The sequence below is a fragment of the Coffea eugenioides genome, chromosome 2 (genome assembly GCF_003713205.1).
Source record: "Coffea eugenioides isolate CCC68of chromosome 2, Ceug_1.0, whole genome shotgun sequence".
In the NCBI taxonomy this organism is placed as follows: Eukaryota; Viridiplantae; Streptophyta; class Magnoliopsida; order Gentianales; family Rubiaceae; genus Coffea; species Coffea eugenioides.
In genome coordinates, this window is record NC_040036.1 from 15,462,007 (window position 1) to 15,480,620 (window position 18,614).

Below are 18,614 nucleotides of genomic sequence, written 5' to 3' on the forward strand. Positions count from 1 at the left end.
TGTACTCAACGTAAAAAAAGTTAATGTTTTCGAGAAGTTGAAGATACCTTTTTCTATACCTGTTTATCTTATAAAATAAAGTGCAACATAAAATTATTCATGTACTCAACGTAAAAAAAAGTATGTTTTAGAGAAGTTGAAGATACGTTTTTCTATACCTTTTTATCTTATAAAATTAAAAATAAAGTGCAACATAAAATTCTTAAAAGGTTATCCATTAAAAGTTGAACTATGACACTTAAAACATAGGTAATAAATTTGATCTATGAAGGTCTATCGTGCATCAAATTACTAGTATCACATTACTGGTACGAGATTTTATTGTCTAATATTAGCATGTATAAAAAGATTATTATAAGGTATGATTTCACAAACCTCCCTTGAGGTTTCAAATAATTTCACTTAGCACCTCTTAATTTTGAAAATTGTCACTTGCCTACCCTACTTTTAAGTTCATTGTTAACCCATTTCAAAACATATTTTTTAAATACTCATTTTTTGAATAGAGGAGATGTTTTCATTCCAAAAGTGCCCTTTGTTGTCCTACTTTTTTCCAAAACTAAAAGCATGTAATAAAAGGTTAAAAAAATAAATTGTATAAATGTGTAATTTTGATGGACACGATATAATTGTAGATATTTTAATGTACAAAAAATTAATTTTAATAATATATTCAAAGTGTTTTCAAGCAAAAAATTTTTTTATTCCTTTATTGTATAGTGTTTTTGGTCAATTTGAGGAGTTTTTCAAATTTTTATAATTTTTAATATTTTCTAAATTTCTTGTCTAGATTGATGGCTTGTAAATCATAAAAAGGACAAAAATGTTTGTGTTCACAAACTCGTTTGAGGTTTTCTCAAAGACCAAAAGTTATTTTTTTTAATTCAAATGTTATAAAAAGTTAAAAGTAGGGGTGGCAACTAACATTTTTAAAAGTTTAGAGGTGCTAAGTGAAATTGTCACAAAACACAAGGAAGGTTTCTAAAATTATCCCTTGTTATAATTGTGATTTCTAGAAGTGGAAAATCTCTATTATGATTCTTTTTTTTTTTCCCTTCACCTTTGGAGGGGGTAGGTGTGCATTTGAAGAGGGAATGAATTGAATAATTTAATTGGATTGGAGAAGCTGGGATAGAGAAATCATGTGTTTTTCTTCGAGGTTGTTTGAATTATATTTTTTTAAAGAACTTTTATGAAAAAACTACTATAACACTTTTTAAATTGAAATTTGAAAGAAAAATATTCAAGAAAAATGAAAATTTTCCAAAAAATTTTCGATCATAGGGTCATTTCTATTCGTTAACAGAATCCTTTTTGTTTTGTTTTCGAATTTTGTTTTGAAGTGTTTTTAATTCGGAACAGTAGTTTGTTGATATCATTGCAAAGTTGTTGGTGTCAACTATTCACTGTTCAGTGAGTGGGGTCCAAGTAATGAAACTACTATTTGGGAAGCAAACAATCTGGGCAGCATAATGAATTTGGGTGGTATTCACTCACTATATTTGACGTCAAAAACAAAACAAGGTCCCATAATGCCTGGAAGAATCTATCATTCTGTTATTGTATTGTGTACCTCGTTAAATGGCAACAAGTAAATCTGATTTGTGGGATGGGAATGGATGAAACAAATCCAGTTCTTTTTGTATAATAAAAGGAACAAAGCTTAAATATATATTATACTTAAGCAATATAATGGCAGATATATATGTGTTTATATATATATATATATATTTGCAGATACTATGAATATTGTGGCACACGAAATAGTACTTGTGAATCAACTAGATATCATGTTTGTGTGACGTGTTGGTGGGGAACAAAATATGTGACTGATTATTGCCAACAAATTCACAACTATTATTTGTTGTAAAACAAAAATTAAATCAGTTATACAATTGTCGAGAATGTTTTGATCGAGTGGTTAAAGTTGAAACGTCTAAGAATTAGAGATCTTGAATTGTAATCCCCTTTTTCCCTTTCCGATTCTTGAATCCTGCCCCTCCCTGCTTGGAAAAACTTTAAGGAAAGAAAATAAATTATACAATTGTTAGAGAGAATGATAACGTATTAGGGTGAATAAAGCCATTTGCACTTGTTTTTAGGTTTTTAAAAAAGAAAGAAAAGTTATTTCAGAAAACATATTTTTGACTTGGAGTGAGACCCAATATCTCAAACTTCACAAATGCCTTGTGTTTCACAACTTTGCACAAGGATCAATAATGTCTATCCACCACGAAAATAAGAACAAAAAAAAAAGGGATAATTTCAGAAACCTCCCCTGAGGTTTCTGACAGTCTCAAGGACCTCCCCTGAAGTTCCGAAAATCCCTTATACCTCCCCTAAAACTAAGTAGATAGTTTCAGGTCCAACCCAATTGAGGTGGACAATGAATATAAAATGTGTTTCAGGAGAGAGAAAATAATCAAATTCCACCTCTGCCCTCAAGATTGTCATTAGTGAGGATGTTTATGTTGAAAATTTCAATGGAATCTAGTTCCTTTGAAATTGCGGGGGGTGTATGTGAAACTGATGGAAAAAGGTAAGGCTGTATTGCAAGAAATTGTCTTCTAGTTCATGCCAACGGCTCTCAAAGTAGTTCTTTGTAACGGTAATAAGAAACAGTAGTGTTGCTTTGGAGCTCTATATAATTGCCTACTGAAGTTGCAAGAGAAACCAGTGAATGTTGTTGGGTTGTGACTGAGGTTTCTGCAAAAGTGCTCATACAAGTAGCAAAATTCTAATCAAAATCTATTTTTTGATCACAACAAGAAGTGTCACCTATAACAGGAGCGGGCAGTTTAGAAATTTATTTATCGGATAAAATAAATTTAAACCCATTGTTGAATAAAAGACCAGCTCTTTATGGCTTTCGTCCATTATACTTACAGAGTACCCATTTTCCTTAAATACTAATTTATTTGTCGGATAACATAAAATAAACCCCACTCGCTGTGCCATAAAAATCGAATTAGTTAAGTAAGCTTAAACTTAATATAATAAAAAAGAATCGAAAACCTTTACATTTTTATTTCTGTCTATTTTCGTCATTCTAAGGCGAATTTCCATATAATTATAATAAAATACCCCACCAAAAGATTTAAGATAAGAATAAAAACTTTGCTTTTGCTTAATGAAAGAAAAAATTTCATCTCCTTTTCTATTAATTATATAACTGATCAAACTCGGGTACTTTTTCCCTTTCATATAATTTTATATAATTTGAACAATTATAACTTCTTGATTTGAATATTTTAAGGATTTAGCAAAAATTCAGAAGAATAAGTAAAGTAAAAAAACAAAAGATTCTAAAATTCTATTTAAGTTAGTTTAACTTAAAGTCCATATCTTGACTTTTATTGATCCCTTTCAAAGAGGTAAGATCCGGTGAATCGGAAACAATTAATTAATAAATTAAGAATTAAAAAATGTTTTTATGCAACAGACATATCAATACGGGTGGATCATCCCTTTCATTCCACTTCCAATTCCTATATTAATAGGGGTCGGACTTCTTCTTTTTCCGACCGCAACAAAAAATCTTCGTCGTATGTGGTCTTTTCAGAGTGTTTTATTGTTAACTATAGTCATGATTTTTTCAATCAATCTGTCTATTCAGCAAATAAATAGCAATTCGATCTATCAATATGTATGGTCTTGGATCATTAATAATGATTTTTCTTTAGAATTCGGCTATTTGATCGATCCGCTTACTTCTATTATGTCAATATTAATAACTACCGTTGGAATTATGGTTCTTATCTATAGTGATAATTATATGGCTCATGATCAAGCATATTTGAGATTTTTTGCTTATATGGGTTTTTTCAGTACTTCCATGTTAGGATTAGTTACTAGTTCGAATTTGATACAAATTTATATTTTTTGGGAATTGGTTGGAATGTGTTCTTATTTATTAATAGGGTTTTGGTTTACACGACCTCTTGCTGCAAATGCTTGCCAAAAAGCTTTTGTGACTAATCGTATAGGGGATTTTGGCTTATTATTAGGAATTTTAGGTTTTTACTGGATAACGGGTAGTTTTGAATTTCGTGATTTATTCGAAATATTCAATAACTTGATTTATGATAATGAAGTCAATTCTTTGTTTGTTACTTTGTGTGCTGGTCTAGTATTTGCCGGTGCCGTTGCTAAATCGGCACAATTTCCCCTTCATGTGTGGTTACCTGATGAATAAAAGAGCCCCACTTTTCAAAGCTTTCATTCATTATAAGAACAGAGTACCCATTTTTCTTAAACAAAAATTTAGTTATTAGATATAATAAAAATTAACTCGTTGTTGAATAAAAAACCAGCGCTTTATGGCTTTTCTCCATAAAGGTCTATTCCTCAAGAAGGTCTATTCCTCACCAAAATTAACGTTCAGTCAGCTACCATTGTCACATCAACAACCAAATGGGCGCCCATTTTTGGCGCCTTTTCTCTTAGCCCAAATTAGCAATTCATTTTATTATCAAATTCCAGTTAAGTTACTTAATCCTTTCTATTACTCATTTCACTAATTAATTCATGTTATTATCAGAATATATTACTTCAACAGCAGGGATATTTGTGTCAATTCAACGTTTTTCAAGTCATTTTGGGACCCAACAATCTGACAGGGGAGGTATAAGGGATTTTCGAAACTTCAGGGGAGGTCCTTGAGACTGTCAGAAACCTCAGGGGAGGTTTCTGAAATTATCCCAAAAAAAAAATCTATGATGCCTATTAATATCTACAACTTGCAAGTCCTGAAAAGCGGCTTGAACGATAGATTGTGATATTATCATGTCAGAGGAGACTCAGAGTAATTTTTCTTTGTTTCACACCTTATTGCCTCACTTGGATAAAACTGCATTATGTTTCAGAAGGAAATGATAATAGAACCCCTAGAAAGTCAAAAAGATTTTGGAAGATCTGCAGTCCGGATCCCCAAATGAGCCAAATTTGATTGGATTTTATTTGAGGGATGTTTATTTAATGTCAGTTTAATACATTGTTTGCATTGCAGTTTTTTGAGGAAAAATTTTTACGCTTTCAGTGAATATAATTCTTATTCGCTTTTTTATATCTCATGTGTTATAATATATTTTTTTATAAAAACTTCAAAACATTTACAATCCAAATAGGACCGGGTCACGTTTCTTAATTCATTGTATTTGCTTGTCCCTTATATTTTGGATTAATTAAGATTTGGGCCATGTTTTAAGAATCGAAGCTTTCCTTTTTTTTTTTGTTAGAAAAATTGAAGCTAGCGGGTGACAAACCAATTATTACAGAAGCTAATGACTGGCAGACTCTAATTTGCTTCAACTTTTCAAAATTGATTCTTAAGGAGACCTTACAAAAAAAAAAAAAAATTCAATTGAGTAGTTCTGTCCCATTAATATGAAGATTAGAGTTGCAACTTAAAGAATAAGATCAAGAAAAGAAAGCACCAGACAATAGCTTTAATATCTCTCACTAAAAAATATTTATAAATTTATTTCAAAAAATGAAAACAAACCTGTGGGAAGCAATCAAACACGCATTGCACGAATGTGAGTACGAGGGGCATCAATTATCTGGACGAAAATGAAAAACCACGAGACAAAAGCATGCAGATATGGAAACAACTGCTGAAAATGACTTGACAGGAATTTGAATAATAACTTCCTTTCTTGCATAAACTTGGAATAATCCTACAGCAAGTTAGTCAATATTGAGTGAGTAAATTTCTGAGGCTTTCTGGCAAGTCAAGAAAACTGGTCCTGCTACCAGTTTGAATTTTTAATGTTCATGTATCAATTTGTTGCAGGTTTAGATGGTCCACATTGGTACATGAATGTTCACAGCTGTTTTCTTTGAATTCTCGATGCAAATGCCCACATGCGGGTTTGATGAACTAAGTGTGTACATAATAAATTCAACACGATTCTTGTCCCAATAAATCAGTGAAAAAGAACAGGACAGACAAACATTTGCCTCATCTGGAGAATACAGGGCAATGCCCCCTCTGGGCAGCTCGGGCGGACTTCACGACCTTAGTTAAGGCGTCGGTCCTGGTTTCGATTCCGAGCTTGGGCTGCCTGGGGTATTTTCCTGAGGATCGGTGGGGCCCGCTCTCCTCGGGGTTGGTGGATTAGTCGGGTGGTCCCGGATACCCCCAACTGAAAAAAAAAAAAAAAAAAAAAAAAAAAAGGAGAATACAGGGCAATGACTGACATGTGAGCAACAATTTTCTAGTATCTAAATGGGACGCCAATCTTTGTTTGGATATCAAATTTTTTTTAAAATAATATTTTGCTTATATTTAAACACATTTTTCAACCTATTTTTTTATATTTTTAGACATTTTTTTTATCTCATATACATCACATCACAAAAAATACTACAGTAATTATTCTAAATAATATTTCAAATAATACTCTATCCAAACAATTCTTTAAAAGTTATATTCATTGTTTTGGCTTTGGTGATTTTAACTGAATGGGATTGAAGTTTATTAAAGAATAAGATCTGGCTAAATCATGGGGATAAGGCAACCCCCTTGTAGACTTTTGGAGTACCACTATCAGAGCCTTTATTATAACGTCTCAATTCCATTACCCGTGAAATCAAGGGCTTTATGATCACCGGTCTCAATTGTATTTATAATATAGATACTAACAAAAAATAAATGTAAATATTAAGACAATAAATGTATAACTCGAACAACAACATGTAAAAAAAAAAAAAAAAGTTTTGGCACTTCTTGAAAGTTTTGACTTATAATCGATGTCATCTAGCCAATTTAAGATAATTAAAACTTTAACTTTAGGAGTCCCAGTCTTTTCTAATGTGTACTCAAACAAAAAATAAATAAACAAATAACAAAACTGAGGTGTATTAATGCATAAACATCTGTTGCTTACTGCATTTACAGAATTGAGAGTTAAAAAGTAAGTAATTATATTCCTTAACGTGATTTTGCACTTGACGAACACATAATTATCCATTCTCTCCACTCCATCTTTAAAAATTGTATATTAAGTTGTATTACATCTTAACCTCAAAGGTTTCTTGATACATTTCATTACTTTCTTTGGTCCTTAGTGTGGGCTTGACCATTTCTTTTGATTCGACAAGATTCTTGAAGTGAAAGTTCAAAAATTTTGCATATTGAGAAGAAAAAAAAAATTCCCACAGGTGTCTGTCTTCCACATTTAGTCCACTCATCTTACATACTAATCATATAAATTTCCCCTTACTTCTTGACAAATTGTTTACAATTAATATCTTGAAGGAAGAATTGGCCCATGTTCAAATTGTATATTCGAATTGGCTCCTTCATTTCTTTAAAATTAAAAAAAAAAAAGAAAAATTTCAAAATCACAAGTTAAAGATAATTCAGGTCGTTATCATGCGCATTCGGTGCAATACATGGTTCAATTTAATTCTTGAACTTTTGCGCATGATTCCTCATATTCTACATACAATAGTATGGTAGGAATAAACTTTCCAACTTATTGGTTTAGTCAAATGAAACTTTGAAAATGGATTGGTTTTGTTTGGTCCACTAAAATTATTTGTTTAAACATCTTGAAGTAAGCACTATTGCTCCTGCAATCATTTGGGGAGAATCAGTTGCTGGGATAATTTTGCTGTCAATGTCAATCAATTCAAGACTATCGGGTCTTGGTCGCTACATCACCAACGCCTGAACCAAAGTGGCTATTGGAAATTCGAATGAACTTTCTCAATTAGCCATAAGTACTTGTGAATGAACACTGAATTTGAGCAATAGAATTCTTTTTCATCATGAAAACTCACGAAAAGTGGGTCTAAATTATTAACAAATCAGCAACCAAATTCAAACCCACTAACCAATCTAGCAAAAGAAAAAAAATAATAAAAAGGATTTTATTTTTGAGGATGGGGTGGTGTACTGGTGTGTGCTGGGGGGGGGGGGGGGGCAAGACAAAGCTATAGGGATAATGCTTGATGTTTTTCAATTATATATTTCCTTTCTTCTACACATTTTCTTTTGTCACGTCATACGATATTCACATGTTATATGGTACATGAACTAGCTCATAATTGTATCTTTACGACTTTTACACCGATATGCAAAAGCTTCCCGTTGAATTCTCTAATCTATAAACTTTCCACCTTATCTATCAAAGAAGAAATTATCAACCAAAAGAAAAAACAAGATGGCTTAGCTAGAAAAATGCTGCAAATTTTCCACTGAATTTTTTCATGCATTTTTGGTCCTACATAACACAAAATCTTGCAGGCTTAGCTAGCATCACATGTTTGAAGGTATAAAGGTCTTGTCAAATATCACCTCTACAATTCTTGGTCAATTTCCACTCAAAAGATGCTGAGCAATAGTAATCCGTATGGGTCGACTGCATCTCCCATGTTACCTTTTCAAAGTGAAGTTGTTCTTTGTCAAGCCGAAACATTTTGCACTCCATCATCGCCCTAAAGGCAGACAATCAAGAACAGAAGATGAAGAACATGTGTAATGCCAATAGCCTTATGAAAAAAGGCGACAAGAAGGCAATACATTTCACTTTACAAGTTCAATGTTTGTTTTTCTAATTTCTGCGTTCTCCCAACAAAATGTTGCTAATTGGAGAATATGATTTTTTTTTTCCCTTCTTCAATCATATTATTTTGTAGTTTATAGGGCATGGGCAATGGGCACTTAAGTTAATGTGGAATGGAATTTGATGAACTCCTGAATGATGTTTTTAAAGGTGACTATGACCCCTTAACTTTAATTGGTTTTTCCTCAAATACAATTATTAGAACTTCGCCAATTTGTTAATTGTAGTCCGCTTTCATAATACTAAACAGTCATTTCAATGTAGTAGATCACAAGGCATGTAAAAGGCAATGATTTTGTTGCAGTACATCCTATTAAGAACTATGCAATGCTAATTATGTGAACCTATAAAATGGATAAGTATGTCTGGTGGATAATATAATTCCAAAAGGCTTAATGGAGAAGCAGGCCTTGTTTTCATTTTCAATAAGTAGTGAAGCAATTATTATACACCCACAACATCTTGCTGCTGGAATAATTGTTGGCTTTGGTGGCAGATAGAGCAAGATAGCATCACTTTTTATTAAAAAAAATTATTTCTTGGATCAAGGATCAATAAAATTTGGAGTTAATTATCTATAATCACAAATTAAATCCATCTCCATAATTCGGAAAAAAAATCTATCTCTCTCTCTGTCGGGTCTAGAACAAAACATAAATGATAAAAATTAAGGAACAAGCACTCCCTAGTTATTGAGGCTCCTGCTGTAGTTTTATCCATGTTTTCTCCATTTGCATTTCATCTTCTAGATGTGTTTCTGGAAAAAGATTACGATAACACTTTATTCAAAAGAGTGTATATTTGGTTAAAAATTGATTCAAAACTTGGTTATGATTTTGTATATTTTAATTATATGGTATATATTTTTCCTGGAATCTTTGGAAGGAAATTTTCTTCTATGGCTTTTGGAATAACGCAGAATGATGTAGAATCATTTGTTAATCACATGCCATGCTGCCATTTTTCACCGTTGCTTTGAAGTAAGAAAATGACCTTATTCTAATTTCTAACTTTACACTACCACCGATCTTGGAGAATAAGCACTGAATTCCAATTATATATTTGCCCAAATGGATTGAACTTTTATTGATTTCCACCTACCTAGGTTTAGAAATCATCCCATACAACCTCATAGTTATGTTTGATTTGGTTTTAAATGTACCGTTGAATTCTTCGTTTTAGTCTTTCACTATGCATTATTTGAATTTTACAGAAAACTATTAGAGGCTAAATGGCACCAATAGTTCTTGAATTTTCATCCATCTTTCAAATTTTTTCCCTAAACATTTAAAATGTGTGTATTAGGTCCCTAAATTCATAAACTCGAATCTAATTAAAACGAGCGCTAAACATGGTTTTAAAAAAAACCTGGTCCATTTCATTGGTGAATCTAATAATTTATATGGAGTGACGACTCCATGGTTCCTCGAAGAGATTAATAACTTGTGCTTAATTTTTCCAAGATGAAACGACCAGCCGCAGGAAGAAAAAATTTGTCACCAAGCTAACCTCAACTTGTGCTTAATTCTGTTTCATTCGTAATTCTTTTTTTTTTTTCTTTGAATCAAATGATCGTCCAATTCCGTATTATATGTTAGATACTTTATCTGTTGCTTCTGTAAATTTTGATGCCTAACATGTTATTGCAATACCAAAACTTCGATGTATTTATGACAATTAAAGGAGGCAACCCGTTGGCTGTAGTCCGCATCAATCCATGAGGAATGACCGTCGACGTTGATTCATTTCCAGTCTGATTAAAGTATTAAACGTGATTCCTCCAAATCAAGAATATTCCTCTTCCATATTTACCCAATTAAAACCATGGGAAGATAATGAAAGGCCTAGGAAAATCACATTTATTAAGCAACAAATATAAAATCCAAGGAGCTGAGGTAAATTGATGTTGTGTTTTCTGTCCTCAATTATTTGCTTGGCCTGTTATTAGCCAAAAAATCCAAGTTTCTTTTGATGTCCTGAACTCCTTCCTTAATATCACTATAATAATTAATAGAATTAATCTTTTCCACGCTATTAGTGTATACACTGATGGATTTACATGCATTCTATATAATTTTAATTTGAATTTGAATATCAAATTTTATATATGTGATGTATATCTAAATCCTAATATATACGCTATTAGGGTTTGTTTAATTCGTGAAATGATACAAAATTAAATTACAAAACCTGTATCATTCCATATTTTGGTTGTTTTTAATGCACGAAATGATACATCCCACTTAACCGAATTAATCCTCCATTTTGATTCTTTCCTCAGCCCAAACTTATTTTTCTTCACTTTCCTTCATCTTTCCTTGCAACCAAGCACTATCGAATTGAAAGTGACATTAACTGGATACGTCTACTAAATTAACCCAATTAAAACCATGGCAGGATAATCAAAGGCGGCCTAGGAAGATCACATTTATAAAACAACAAGCTGAAAATCCAAGAAGCTGAGGTAAATTGATGTTGCTTTTCGTGTCCTTAATTATTGGCTTGGCGTGTCGTCAGCGATGAGATCGAAGTTTTTATCATGTCCTGGACTCACTGCTTGTTATCGATATAATCAATAATCCTGTAGTAACCCTTGTCTTCAAATGTGTGCTTCCACTGGATAGGCTAATCTACTTTTTTCTTCATTTCATTTCAATGATAAACGAATTCTTCTCCTCTAATAATTAAGCCCTCTGAAGAAAACTAAACTCTAATATTTGTCAGTTGTGACAATGGAAAGCAATGCTCCACCATGCACGGCGGGATCAGTGAATCTTCCAACAGAAATCATCATTGAAATACTCTGCAGACTTCCTGCGAAGTCACTGATACGCTTCAGGTGCGTTTCTAAATCATGGTGTTCACTAATTATTGACTCCAACTTCATCAAGAAACACCTCAGCCAAGCCAGAAATCCCTCCAACCTGAACCTGAAAAGGGCTATGGTGTACAGTAGCTCGAGTATTCATACAGTTTGGTCTTTTCCTCTTTTGTCTTTCCCCAGTCATTCCATCAAGGATGCGCTCAAGCTTTATCCCTTAGGGAAAAGGGCTGGCAGAATAGCATTTGTGGAAGTTTGTAATGGCTTATTTTGCATTTGGATGGAGGGAGAATTGTTCTTGTGGAATCCATCCCTAAGACTGCACAAAAGACTTCAATCACCAGTCATTGATACTCCACACGAAATTGGTGCCAATTCTTTTGTTGGAGTTGCTGTTTGTGCATTTGGTTATGATCCGCACACTGATGATTATAAACTGGTAAGAATTATAAAGTTTTCAGGGCGCGGACCTGTAAGAACAGAAACAAAAATTTATTCACTGAAATCAGATTCTTGGAGAAAAATTCAGGAATGCCCTTATCCTTTTTATGCCAAATCTGATGGGAAGTTCGCGAATGGATCAATTTATTGGTTGATTGACAGTGGTGAAGATACAAGTCAAGCTTCTAAAATCATCTCTTTTGAACTGTCAACAGAAACTTATGGTGAGCTACCACTTCCTGATGACCATCCAAGTAGGCCTGAGATTCACGAGTTTGGATTAGCTGTTTTGGGAGGAATGCTTTCCTTGTATTGCAATTATATTACAAGCCATTTTGTTTTGTGGGGAATGAAGGATGCAAATGGTCCTCAGAAATGTTGGGAAAAAATGGTTGGGATTCAGTATCAAGATGTCCCTCTACAGCCACATTCCTCAAGGGCTTGTTATTACATCGTCCCAAGGTACTTGTTTGAGAACGGGGAAGTTTTGCTGGAGGCAAAAGAGGATGATTTGAAAGGAGTTTTAGGACTATATACAGAGAAATCTTTGGGAGTTGAGACCAAAATTAGCAGTGGGATTTCTTATGTCCGCGAAGTCCATGTCTATGAGGAGACTTTAGTTTCACCCTGTCTAAGAAATGGAGCTTAGAGGCAATTGAATTCCAATATCAAAACGGCATTCTGTTGTTTAAGGACCTTGCATTCACAGTTTGATTAAGCAATAAATTTTGTTTACTATGAGTATATATTCTACATTTCTGCTTCGTCAATTTATAGTTTCTGCGCTGTAGAAACTAGGAACCGAGTGTAATGGCTATTGTTATGAATTTACAGTTTATCGGGATTATAGTGATTTGAGGCTTTTCTCGCACTTAATAGTGTATTATCAGACATGATTTTTTTTTTTTTTAAATTTTTCCATTTTTGTGGTTGAAGATTCATTACAGCAACTGTGAAATTGGATGATTAGAGAAGGATATACGGTTTGAATTTTCTTGTCATATCATTCGTCATTCGAAAATGTATTCAACTTTTTGTCACTTATTTTGTTCTAAAACAAACTGATATCGTATAATGATACCTTTTCTTGGGCAAATATTAAACTTTTCATCGATCATTCAGAAGTCTTTACAGCGAGATATACATCTTTTCCTCATATCAAAGTACACCAACTTTGTACACTCACATCAAAACTGCTGAAAGGAAAGCAAATTGTCATAGCTTAATGGCTTCTTTTTTTTTTGGGACAAATGTTCTTCTCTCTTTTTGAAAGAGAAGTTTGTTTTTGTTTTTTATGAATGGGTAAAAAAACCAAAAAAAAAAACCCCCTATGATAAATTTAATATACAAAAAAGCCCCCCATAATTTCAAAAAGTACAACATAACATTTCATGATTTGAACTAAATTATAAGGTGACAGAATCCATTAAACTTAACAGAAATGACTTATTGGAACCTAAAAAAAAATTTTTATATCTAATTTTTAACAAATATACCTGTTCTACCCCTTAACCCTCAATTCTCTCTATCTAGAGAATAAAACAAATAATTTTTTTGAGCTGTCTTTTGCTTAATTATATCAGGACGTTTTGATCATTTCATCTATTTCCATTAAATTTAACGGATTTTATCACTTTTACAATTTAGTTCAAAATATGGGATGTCATATTGTACGTTTTGAAAGTAGGGTTTTTTTTTTTTTTTTTTTTTTTTTTTTACCCTTTATGAATCTACGTTGCGTAAGGGGTTGTTACTATAGGCGATTGGGTATTGTAAATAGAATAGTCAAGCAAAACCAAATAATGAAAGGAGTAATAATATATATCACCAGCAAATGTATCACCCAAATATCACCTTCCACTTGGATGGCTGATACGAAATGCCACCTAAAATCCTTCCTAATCATATGATTGATTTGGAATATATACACTAATGGAGTAACAAGTTCAAATCGAAAGAAAGTACTATTAGGTTACAAAGTTCAAATCAAAAGAAAGCACTATTATTTCACATTCGATGATAAATAATAAGTGAGTAAAAAGGCAAACTCCTGTTCTATCATGTGTTAATTGTAGTTGTTTCGTATTTTCTGATTTGGAATTTCGAATTATCAAGATTGCTTTTCATTGTGAGAAATCCGTCTCTAGAACTCATTAGCCTTTTAAAGAATCTTCCAAACCATGAGTTCAATGAGAGAGGAAGCGTCTCATTAGTGGCAAGAGAAATTCATGAATACATAAATATAAACGAAAATTTTTACATTTTCTTGTATACTGCACGCCACGTTACAACTTTCACATTTGTATGCAGGTTTAGTCCGGAGTCTTTAAATCAAAAGCCCTTTTTCGTACTCGTCTTTTTTCATTTATCAAAATTTAGTACAACAACTTGGTGAAGGCTTATTCTTCTTTGCGAATTTATCACGTATCTTGTACAGAAAGGAGCGGCCAAGTAAGGCTCTAGGATTAGTTTAATGGCTTGATCTGCATTTTGATTATTGGAAAGTTGTTCTTGTGGAATCCATCCATAACAAAATCTGCTCATTTTTTATTTTCTGGCAAGGAACTACATATATATTTTTATTTCAAAAACTTACATAGATTCTCAGGCCAACTGGCCTACATTATTGTGTACCTCTGCAATGGTCTACAGGAAGAAAGTTATGCCACATATCCTCAACATCTAAAGTTAGAACATTTGTGCAATCCAAAGGAATTCTACTACCACCGAGTGGTAATATTGGCACTTCGTTTTTCGGATTCACTCTGCATTTGGTTACCATTTACGCTGTTGAAGATTGTAAGGTGGTGAGAATTCTAAAGTTTCTAAGACGGAGATGAAGGATACCTCCAAAAGCCTCCCCAGTAGACTGCAGCCCCATACACACACCAAATAACGGTACCCTTTGTCCCAGTTCCAATACTGTTTGCAACAATATTCCTGAATCTTGAGGTGCTCCTATAATTGCATTTAAAGCAATAACAACAAAAAGATTAGCAATAATTATGACAGAGAAGTTTCACTAGAGAAAAAAACAAAAAAGGTTCCAACCAAAAAGAAAAAGGGTTAGTCTCGCCAGGTCCTGGAGATAACAAAATCCTCCTTGCATTTTTCCTATAAAAATCATAAACAAAATAAAAAGAATTACTTGGCCTTTTCTAACTTTAACAATTGATGGGACGTGCAGAATTTTTGCAAACAATGACCTCACCAAGAATAACCTTTCTGCTTGAAATAATGCAACTACAGAGCCAGATTGAATATAAACATGCATGAAATGGGGGACTATTTGGTCATTACACAAAAACTTGCTGAAGTACAAGGACCATGACTTTTCCCTAAAAAAAGGGAACTCAGTAGACAAAAGCTGATTTTACGATAGACTAAAACGTTGTGTATCCAATTTCTAGTAGAACTCTCGTGCAAGTTCAGGATTAAAGAACACCTCGTACGTCATAGCATTACAAGCAAGGTGGTTGCACGATACATGATGAGTGCTTATTTTGCATGTTTTTATGTAGTTGACTCTTCGAATAGAAATTATAATGGAAACAATATCTAGACTTCCTGTTAAGTCACTCATCCATATCAGGTACCTGTCTAAATCATGGTGCTACTTAATTATGGATCCCATTTTCATCAAGAAGTACCTCAATCAAGCTACAAGAGGAAATCAACATGAACATCAAAAGAAATAATCATATGCAGATCCTCGAGTGTTCATAAAGTTTTTCCGTTCCCTCTTTCTTCTCTGTCAAGTTATCTTATCAAGACTCGAGGATAGACTGAGGGTTTTATCATATCAAGTGAGGTTCTGGAATCCATCCACGAGAAAATCCAAATTACTTCTTCTATTTTCCCTTTTTCTTTTGTATAAGGAGAGGATAATTTTATTTCATCGACTTGAAAATTTCTTAGGCCAAATGGCCAACAATATTCTTGTGCCAATGTAATGATCCATTAGGAGAAAAGTTCTCCCACACAACCCCAAAATCCAAAAGAGTTCTCTCATATTGCCACCAAGCCTTCATTATTTAGACTTACTGTCTCTGCATTTGGTTACAATTCATCTAATGATGATTACAAAGTGTTGAGAAATCAAGCTTGGAGGACGGAGACTAAGAACTGCAAAGGAAATTTGGGAAGATTATTATTATTATTATTGGCTCAAATCCTCTCCTTTCTCTTTTCCCCTTACCTCTCCCCTCTTTGCCTTGTAGGCTTGAGGTGGGGTTTTTTGGTCCCCTTGTCTTTTTAGCAAGAAAATGCCAACGTTAATTTACCCACAGCTGGGAGTGTTTGGTTATAAAATCTTGCATTTCAGGACCATTTTGTAGTTTTGCCAAACTTAAAGGTCTAACTTGCTTAATCCATTAATAGGTAGGGTGTCTAATAGATACTCATTAAAAAAGGTTTTGGTGGTTTTTTTTTTTTTTTTCTTGGGTGGTGTCGTCCATTTTTCCTTCTGGGCTGTTGATTATTAATGTGGAATTTGTACATTAATGATCATGAGATGTTTTGTGGATTTTTATGGACTTCTGCTGATGTGGGGTTTTGTTATCTTGATGATCATGCGTTCGTATAAGTAGAAAAGAGATAAGAGTTTATGCTAATGTATATGTCTCTTCTTTTGTTTTGTGGTCGATCCTATCTTTTTTGGTATCTGAATATGGCTATTGCTATTTGCATGAATTGGCTTTTGCATGAGCAAAACCAAATTATCAAGAGCATGGGAATATTAGCAGATAGAAATAGGACTTAAAATAACAAATATTGATATTGGTGTTTAAAGATGATTAATTCTCTCTAATTGCAGAATTGATGAAAAATTACAGAGAATTAGCAATAGAAGTCGTGTGAACGCCACATGCACTTTATTTTGCAAATAGTACTAGTTCGATTAATCCTTATCTTTAGGATCAAACTAATGTGGTTCTGACAATATTCTAAAAAAAAAAAAGCAAACCAATGTAGGACTATTAACCACATTTCACTTGAAGCTAAATGTGAGAACGGGGAATATTTGCCTTTTTATCCGCAAGTTCCATTTGTTTTCTTACCAAGATAGGACAATTAACTGCATTTTACCACATTCCTCTCTCCTATTAGATGCAACAAAGACATGACATGATGCAAGTGCATTTCAGATGACTTTCATTCTTAGATCGAGGATAGCGAGGAGCGAACTAGCTGTTATTGTCTTAGCATCTCGACCAAACTTCTACTTAACAATAATTAGTTGGTTGGCAAGTCAAATTAACGAGTTAATTGATAAGTGAGTTGTCTCGAATTTCCTCTATATATTCCAATGAATTTATTCTTGAATGATGTACTCAACTATGAATGAGTTCTGTATGCATCAAGATGATTAAGAAAGAGTATAAATGAACCAATGAATTATCCTAGACTCCAAGTGCTTCTTTTTACTTCTTGGCCTAATATCCAAGAGAAATTTCTAATTTTGTGATGAATTTTAAAAAAATTCTACAAAAGGGGTGATTTTGATTGGGTATTCCGTAGGGGGGGTCTTCGCATTTTGCGAATGCGAGCTCTGCTGAGCTCGCATTCGCAAAATGCGAGCTCTGCTTATTGAGCTCGCATTCCACGAATGCGAGCTCAATAGAGCTCACCCTGATATTTTTTTTTTTTGGGCTCTCATTAAATTTTTTCCAGAAAATAGTAAGAGCTAAATAAAATTTTTCAAATAGCTCGCATTTGATAAATTTGACCTCCAAAAATTGTATTTAATTTTTTTGTTAGATTTCGGATTTATAAGTATGACTTTCAGAAAATTAAATTCAAACTTGCTAGAAAAAAAATTTAAAATGAAATTTACGAGCTCCCACCAAAATGTATCTTTTTCAGAAAATGTTGTTTGTTTTGTAGAATTTGCCTTTACTAAAATGCTGTCGGTAGTAAAATCTTATTTTAAAAGCTCTACCAAAATCTTATATTTCGGAGAAATGTTAAAGAAATGTTATTTAAAATCTGTAATTAGCAGAGGAATAAATTTTTTTATTTTAAAACTTGCACGTGCCTAAAGTCATCAAATATGTGTTCTAAAAAAAATCATATTTCTTTTATATTAAAAAAAATTGGTAATTGTACGGTTGAAAATACGTTATTTTATTATAATACATTTAAATGGTGGAAAAAGTACACATGCATAGTTCTTTCTATTTCATATATCAATGAAAAAATAGAATGAAATTGTTAACATGTAAGGTATCGACTATATTTTATGAATAAAATACTAACTTTTTTTCCTTTTTTATCAAATAAATTTTTTTTATCAAATTCTAATTTTCCTTTGTTATTAATGAATCGTATTTATTTGTTGACACCGACGAATTTTAGTTATAAGAATCTAATAGTTAATAGTCATTAATATCTGTTACAATTTCAACTGTAATTTTAGAAATTTCATAACGCAATGTTATTTAAAAAAATTATATAAGTTATTTTTATGAAGTGCATGTTATTTATTTTCTTTGTTTTGCTGTTCGACAATTCCGAAATCTTTGTTTTGATGTTCGGCAGCTATGTTTCGATATTGCGTTCTGCTTCTCCCACTCACTTTTGTCTTTTTTTTTTTTCGAAATGGGTCTTGGCGGTATGTAGTGCGAGGATGCGAGCTCAATGTGAGCTCGCATTCCCGGAATGCGAGCTCAGTGAGCTCGCATTTCTAGAATGCGAAGACCCTCTTTTGTGGAAGCAAACCCAAGAACCGCCCTCGTTGTAGAATTCTTTTTTTTTTCCATCATAAACTGAGAATTCAC

At 32.9% G+C, this 18,614-nt stretch overlaps 1 protein-coding gene across 1 annotated transcript; it reads left to right on the top strand.

Annotated features, from left to right (window-relative positions):
- Positions 1 to 11,305: 11,305 nt before the first annotated feature.
- On the top strand, positions 11,306 to 12,484 carry LOC113757754 (F-box/kelch-repeat protein At3g23880-like). Its single transcript, XM_027300872.1, has one exon. The coding sequence runs from the start codon at positions 11,306 to 11,308 to the stop codon at positions 12,482 to 12,484; it is 1,179 nt and encodes a 392-aa protein (XP_027156673.1).
- Positions 12,485 to 18,614: the final 6,130 nt, after the last annotated feature.

What these genes read in the sequence shown, in the direction of transcription:
- LOC113757754 (XM_027300872.1), top strand. Translation starts at nt 11,306, where the DNA reads ATGGAAAGCAATGCTCCACCATGCACGGCGGGATCAGTGAATCTTCCA.